Source organism: Saimiri boliviensis, chromosome 3, assembly GCF_048565385.1.
Source record: "Saimiri boliviensis isolate mSaiBol1 chromosome 3, mSaiBol1.pri, whole genome shotgun sequence".
Lineage (NCBI taxonomy): Eukaryota > Metazoa > Chordata > Mammalia > Primates > Cebidae > Saimiri > Saimiri boliviensis.
In genome coordinates, this window is record NC_133451.1 from 14,917,927 (window position 1) to 14,925,646 (window position 7,720).

At 44.7% G+C, this 7,720-nt stretch overlaps 1 protein-coding gene across 1 annotated transcript; it reads right to left on the bottom strand.

Annotated features, from left to right (window-relative positions):
• Nucleotides 1–1,969: 1,969 nt before the first annotated feature.
• Nucleotides 1,970–4,942, bottom strand: FGFBP1 (fibroblast growth factor binding protein 1). The gene is made up of 2 exons (XM_003927454.3): nt 4,549–4,942; nt 1,970–2,981 (listed from the first exon to the last, which is right to left on the bottom strand). The coding sequence occupies exon 2, from the start codon at nt 2,959–2,961 to the stop codon at nt 2,257–2,259; it is 705 nt and encodes a 234-aa protein (XP_003927503.1). The 5' UTR covers nt 2,962–2,981; nt 4,549–4,942; the 3' UTR covers nt 1,970–2,256.
• Between the last annotated feature and the right edge of the window lie 2,778 nt (nt 4,943–7,720).

Here is a 7,720-nt window from a genome sequence, read left to right on the forward strand (position 1 = left end):
GGAAAATATACTTTCTTTGTTTGGCTTGAAGGATCTTGGGAGGGTCTGAAATGTTGCTTCAGAGCTCTTGGAGTTGGTGGCAGGGTTCACAGGTCAGGACCCAGGCTCCATCCTACATCCTACAATGAATGACACCACCCTCTTGGACATTTCTTGAACATGCCAAGCATGATCCCTGTCATGGGAATAGAAGTGCCATGAAAACAGGATTTTTTTTGCTCTTTTCTTTGTTGCTATTTACTGCCTCTGAAAGAGTTCCTGGCATAGAGAAGAAGCACATAGGATGGAATACGTAAATTAACCATGATTTCAGGGCAGTTGTTCTGACTGGTCCCTCTGTTTGGAACATTCTTACCCAGGAGTGTCTCCTGGCTTGATCCCTCTTTTTAGATCTAGGCTCAAAAGTCACCTCCACAGAGAGGCTATTCCTGAGCACCCCATCTGAAGCTCATTACCCTCAATCACTTTTCCCCTTCCCTTGCTTTAATAGTCTTCTCTAACTCATGTGTAATCATGTGCTCATCATCACCTTCCCCACTGCTAAGTTCCATGAGGGCAGAGCACTCATCTCTTGTACATCCATAGCTGTATCTCTGGCACCTAGAACCCAATCTGGCATGAGTCAGTGCTCCGAAAGTTATATGTTTAGTAAGTGAGTGAATAAATGCACCGTCCATGGGGAAAGCAGCACAGTGCTTCCTCACAGCAGTTCAGAGATAAGTGTTCCACCCACCTTTATCTAGACCATCCTGTCTAACACTGTGAAGCCCCATCTCTACTAAAAATGCAAAAAAGTCAGCTGGGCATGGTGGCATGTGCTTGTAGTCCCAGCTGCTCAGGAGGTTGAGGCAGGAGAATTACTTGAATTGAGGAGGCAAAAGTTGCAGTGAGCCAAGATCATGCCACTACACTCCAGCCTGGGCAACAGAGTGAGATTCTGTCTCAAAAAAAAAAATCCAAGTGTCACTCTGAGGCTGTGGCACTGTGAATTGGCCTTTGACATTCTCAGTGTACATCCCAGTAGGTTGGTGAATGTAAAAGGCTTTCCTTCTACCCCGCCTGGCATTCCTCCCTGCCACCATCAGGCATGCTAAAGAACTGTGCTTTCGTCAACTTCTGCTCCTCTTTTCCCTGGCTGTGAAATTGTGACAAGGCATTGGGAACAGTTCATCCTCTCTCCTCAGCTCTTAAAATAAAACTTTCAGATCCTTTATACTAACATATAAATGAAGAACGGTAGTCCCATCCCTGTTTCCCATCCCCTCCCAGCTACCTGACCTCTCCCAGAATCTGGAACTTCCCATCTATTCACTTTCATTCATGTTATCAAATACCTAAAGTGCCTCCACTTTGCCCCATTTTATTCCTGCAGATACTCTTTCCAAAATCCAGCTCCAGTATTACCTTCCCTGCTATGCTAAAGCCCAGATCTTACAGCAGTTTCTTCCTCCTCTCTCTAGTTTTCTTTGTAGCTCTCTCCTGCTTTCTTTACAGCCCTTATCATGGGCACTGTGCTTAACTAGGCTTTTCTTCTCCAAGAACGAAGAAATGAAGCTCATTCCTTCTCAAAAAATGTATTTTGCAAGGCAGGGGTCCTGCAGATAGGGGAGGGAATGGCAGCTCTGACATGAGTCAGTAGGGGAGGTCCCTCAACCCTGCAGATTCAGCTGTCAGAACTTCTGGGTTCCAATCCTACCTCCCATCTTACCATCTATGAGTCCCTGACAAGTGATTTAATCACAACATGTACCAGGTGTCCCATCTGAAAATGGGGATCCTAATTATTACACTTCAACAAGCACCAAACACCACAGAACAATGGATAAAAAACATAAAGGATTCTGGAAAGAGAACTTGGGAAGGGTTGGGAACTGGAAGTTGCTTTTTAGATAGCTTTTCCATCAATATATGGGGACTACTTTATGAGTTTATTTGGGACCAGACAGAGAAACCAAGCAATGTTTGAATGTACTTCTGAAAAACATCCAGAATTTTATTATCTTTCTTAATTCAGCAGAAAGTTCTTTGCACTGAAATTATCACTCTGGCTCATTCAGCTCAAAGACTTATCACATCCAAGAAAAATAAAGCAAATTCCAAAACACAAAAGCAAAAATTACAAAATCTGTTTAAATATTTTGTTCACTCACTTAGCACAAAAGTTCCTATCTACTGGGGACTGTAGAGAGATTTATAGCATACAGAGGAACTTACGACATGACATCTCTTAAGGGAATCCGTTCTCTTATGACCACATTAGCATGATGTGTCCTGAATCATTCTGAGGAAGAATGTGCAGAGAGAGCTCCAGCTCTCTCCGCAAAAGTCCAGGGCAGTCTTCCTCTGGTTTGCCACATCTGGGTCCTCTATACACTCGGGAGCTTTGGTGATCACGGTCTGGGTCACTGCTGGGCTAGAGGGGGTGGTCTTTTTGTCCTTGATGTGCTCCCTGGAGGACATCTCTGTTTTCTCCTTCCTGGGCTTTGTGCTCCCAAGTAGAGTGGAGCTCACTAGCTTAAGATTGGATTCCGGAAAATCCTCTCTGCACACTCTGGTTTTCACAGATGTCTTGGGATATCTACAGATGTCTTTCTGTGAGCGCAGATTCCGGGCAATTTGTTTCCAATAGACTCTCTGGTCCTTGAGCTTTAGGCATGAGGTTGGATTGCCAGTAAAGACACAGGAAAATTCATAGTCCAATCGAGTGCACTCAACCTTGAGAGAGATGCCCTCCTCCTGCTCAGTCACAGCCCATCTGCAGCTGGCTTGGTCTTTGGTGACAAACTTGCCTTTGTTCCCAGGCCTCCTTCTCTGCTTAATCTGGGTGTTGCCCAGAGTGTCCTTTTGTTCTGAGACTGCTTTGCTGTGAAGTCCATTCTTCACCTTTTTTTCCCCTTCCACCAGAAGCACCTGAGCAGCCAGCAGGAGGAAGGAGAGCAGGGTGGGGCTACAGATCCTCATGGCTGCAGCTGGGAGGGCACCTGTTTGACAAAAGGCAGGTGAGTCAGTGGCAGGCAGCATTTGGGCTGTGCAGGACTACACACTGGCCCCCTCCACCCTGACAGGTATCTGCCTGATTTCGGAGTAGATCAAGAATGCTTCTGGCTCCTAGAGGCACTAGACAAGCAGCCTGTCTACTCACATTTCCACTTGACTTGAGTTTTGAGTGTCACAAAACTACCACTCTTCGGAGCCTCACAAACTCTCATTTCTCATTTATGATCTCATCAACGCCTGCACTTGCTCACTCCTCATTCTTTCATTCACTCATTCAACATTTATTGAGCACTAGAGTAGGTGTTGAAGACATCACCATGAACAAGAAACCTCAGGTTTGAGAGCTTAGAAGCCAGCCTTTGAGAGAATTTAAATGGCATTGATTAGGGAATCTATTCCATCATCTCTGCCTCAACTTAATCTGAAACAAGCTACTGCTCCAAACTCTCTTCCAGCTCCAAAGGGCTGGATTTCTATCTCACAACTCCATGTGGACACAAATGCCCAAAATGAGAAAGGAAGTGGTAATTGTCATGGAAAGTGACGTTGACCCAGAGTTGAACATGCCTGGGGTTTGGGTGTGGTGGGTGGGGTTTCGGGGGTGGGGGAGCTTTTTGGGAGGAAGTAAGAGCCAAAGGAAAGGCATGAGGTGGGGAGGTTGTTTGATTTGCCTGAGCAAATTGAACCAGGGTGGGGAGAGGTGAATTTCAACCAGATAGTTCACACTACAAGATCGAAGACAAGGATCATGAGAAATCATTGAATCAATAGGATGAACATCAATGTCCACTGAATTGCACGGATCTGAACATGTATACAATAAAAACCCATGCTTAATAGCAGAAGAGAAGTCCATTTCTATATGACACCTCTTGTGTGCTAGGTACTGGTCCCAGGTTTGATTCTCACCTTTTTAAGTCCACACAACAGCCCTTCTAGGTAACTATCAGTATGTCATTCCAGGTGACAGCTCTGACTCTTAAGGCTCAGACAGGTAAATAAATTGCTCAGGATCTCATAGTGGGCAAGTCACAAAGCTGGTATGGGTAGCCAGATTAATCTCCTCATTCCTTTCTGTCACCCCAGTTGATCCCTTTTGCTTTTCACATTTACTATGCCCTTTAAAAACATTGGCAAAGAATAAGAAAAACAACTATGAACAATGCCAATTTAGTTTGATATAATGCATGTTGGTAAGATGATTCATATTATTTGTGCTCCATTTAAAACAAAACACAGAATTTTTATAAAAAGAGGCAGGCAGGCAGGCAGGCAGGCAGGCCCAGGAAATGGTCCTGATCTGATTTCTACCTTAGAAGTTGGCTTCCTTCTAGGGTTAACGAGAAAGACAATCATGAAAGGGCAGAGAACAGCAATAAATAGTGAAGAGGAGGCTACATATGCCCAGCCGACACCCAGCCATTTCTCACAGCCCTGGGGCTCAGCCCCCAACCTGCCCATGATGGGATGCAGACCCAAAGAACTCCAGGCCTTCAGTGGAGTGAGAAGCGGTGGCATGTAATAAAGCTGCTAAAGGACCAAGGCTCTTACCTTGTTCTGAGCACACAGGTCCGGTGCGATCCCAGGAGTGAACTGCAGGCTGCAGCTGTCTCAGGTAGTGTGCAAGGGGGTGGACTCTTCAGCAGGAGCCAGGCTGACTGGGTTTTTATAACACTTACTTTGACACCTCACAGCTCCTCCCAGCCACGCCCCTCCGAGGGAGCCTGTTGCTGCAGGGAAAGTGCTGGATGTAATCCAGTGAAAAGGCAGGTTACCTGCGCCATTAAATGCTTCCTCTAGGCTCTTCCCTGTTTACTCTGGGTTTAAAAAAAAAATGTAAAAATAATACTTTGGATATGCATAGCTTGTCCAAGTTCACAGAGTCAGGAAAAGGGGGATCGCATGATTCAATGTGAGATTCTCTACGTCCATGGTCTGGTCTCTTCCTGCCTGCCACTCTCCATAAATATTTGTTGAAGTTGCCGAAGACTTCTTAGTGTCTGAGCTCCTTTTAGCATCTGAAGTTACTGCATAAACAGAGGATTTCCTAATTCTAGCAGTAGGGAAATTTATGTTAAAAATTCCCTCTTTATCAGCCTCTCAGAGCCTGGTAGAATCCGGGAATTTTTACTGGGCTAAGCTATTATCATAAAGTGCAGCAGAATCATTTTGCCTCATAGTAGGGTCTTAAGTGGTTCTCTGAGCTTTGCCAGGTGACACCGAATACTCCCCACTGGCTCCCAGGGCCCTTCCCCTTCATGTGACTCCCTTTCCAGCGTCTGCTTTGCTCTTTCCCTGCTAGACTCAGCGGCACAGCATCAGAGCAGGCTGTGGGGCAGTTGCCTCCTTGGCACATCCTGCCATCCCAACCTCATTTCCAGGTACACACACCCAGACACATACACATAGACACTGACACACCTACAAAGACAAACACAAACACACACTGACACACACTCAAACACACTCAAAGACACACACTCAAACACACTCAGACACACAGAGACCCACACACTGACACATAGACACATGCACAAACACACATACTCATCAGCATACACACGCAGAATCACACACACACACACAGCAACACTGACACATACACAGAGATACAGACACACACATACAAACATACACACATGCACACACACACTGCAATCTGGCCACACTGAAACCCTGTCCCACCATTTGCAGATACTCCATGCCCTTGCCCACTGCCTGCCTTTGCCTCTGCTGTTCCCTGCCCTTGGGATCCCCTTCCCGTCCCTCTCCGCCTGGCACACACCACCTCATCCTTCAAGGCCAGGTTCCAGTGCCAGTCCCTCCCTGTTGGTGTCATTGGCCCCTGATCCTCCCTACACCACCCACGTTGTTATGGATGTCCACAGGGAGAAACGCACGCTTCCTCCAATGAGCTTGCATTGTGCGAGGCTCTGTGCTGAGGCTGTTTCCCCAAGCTTTCTTAACATCTCCATGAGCTTGGGCAACGAGCTCCTTTTCCAGTGGCTCCGGAGAGACTGCAGAGGACGTGGAGCCCCAGCCATGCAGTGAATAGCATGTTCCAGTTACATTCAGGCCCTTCCACCTCCCCATGCTCCCAGGACCAAGGTGCTCTGTAACTGCTAGGGATGAGTACACAAAGGCCCATTTCACAAGAATCCCAGACAGAAAGTCTGCTCAGGTCCTCATGGGACAGATGTGGAGCCAAGGCTTAGAAGGCCTAAGCACAGTGTCTGACACACAATTCGAGAAGAATTATCTGGAAGTCACTGCTATTATTCTAAACACAAATGAGGGAATGTACCCATACACTGAGAAATTGTGGAACTCTCCTCTCTCTGTCCCTTCATATCTTCCCTTTTTAATTTTTTAAAAAAGTTTTAGAATCCTTTTAGGTTTACAGAGAATTGCAAAGATAGTTATCATTCCACTTCTCACCTGGGCTCCCTATTTATCTGTTAACATCACCATGGTACATCGGTCACAGCTAATTAACACATATCGATACATTATTATCAATTGAAGCCCATACTTTATTCAGACTTGCTTAGGATTTACCTATTGTTCTATATTTTTTATTATTATTGACAGACTTTATTTTTCGAGTAGTTTTAGGTTCATAGCACACTTAAGTGGAAAGTATCAAAAGTCCCATGCACCCCTCCCCACACGCACGCAGTCTCCCCTACCTTTAACATCGTGAACCAGAGTAGTACATTTGCCATCAGTAATAAACCCACATTAACATGTCATTATCACCCAATGCCCATCGTTTCCATTAGGTTCACTCTAAGTGCTGTACATCCTCTGGGTTTTGAGAAATGTATCATGACATGTTAATCTCAATTAATTAAGAAAGGTATAATGACAATACCCACCACTATGATACCATACAGAATAGTTTAACTGCCCTAAAAATCCTCTGTATTTTTCCTACTTACCACTCCGTCCCCTGAACCCCTGACAACTGGTGATCCTTTTACTGTCTCCATAGTTTTGTCTTTTTAAGAATGTCATATAGTTGGAATCTAACAATATGTAGCCTTTTTATATTGACTTTTTAACTTAGTAATATGCACTTAAGGTTTCTCTTTGTTTTTTAGAGCTTGATAGCACATTTATTTTAAGTGTTGATAAAATTCCAATGATTGAATATATCCAAGTCCCTTTATTTCACCTGCCACTAAAATTCCATTCATTGAATGTACCCAAGTTCATTTATTCATTCGTTTAGGACATTTTGGATGCTTCTAAACTTTGACAATGATTAATAGAGCTGCTATAAACATTTACCTGCTGGTTTTGTGTAGACTTAAATTTTCAACTCCTAATGTTCTTTCTCTGTTCAGGATCCCAACATGAAAGTGAGGAAAGAGACCCAAGCATCTAGGATCACCTCTCCCTTGACTTCCACACTGCATTTCAATAGAAGAAAAAGCTGGCCAACCAGCACCTCCTAAATCACCTTCCTATAGATAGCAGGCATAGTATGGGGGAATCTTTCCGGACGGCACTGTTTTACTTAAACAAGATCAAACCCCCCCACCCCACGCCTACTCCATGGACCAAGACCCATTCACATGTTATTTCTAAAACTATAAACCCAAGACCCTTTCACATGTCATTTCTAAGACTGTAAACCCAAGACCCTTTCGCATGTAATATCTAGAGTTGTAAACCTATATAAAGGTAGAGCTTCTCTTTGTTAGACAAGCCTGGCTGT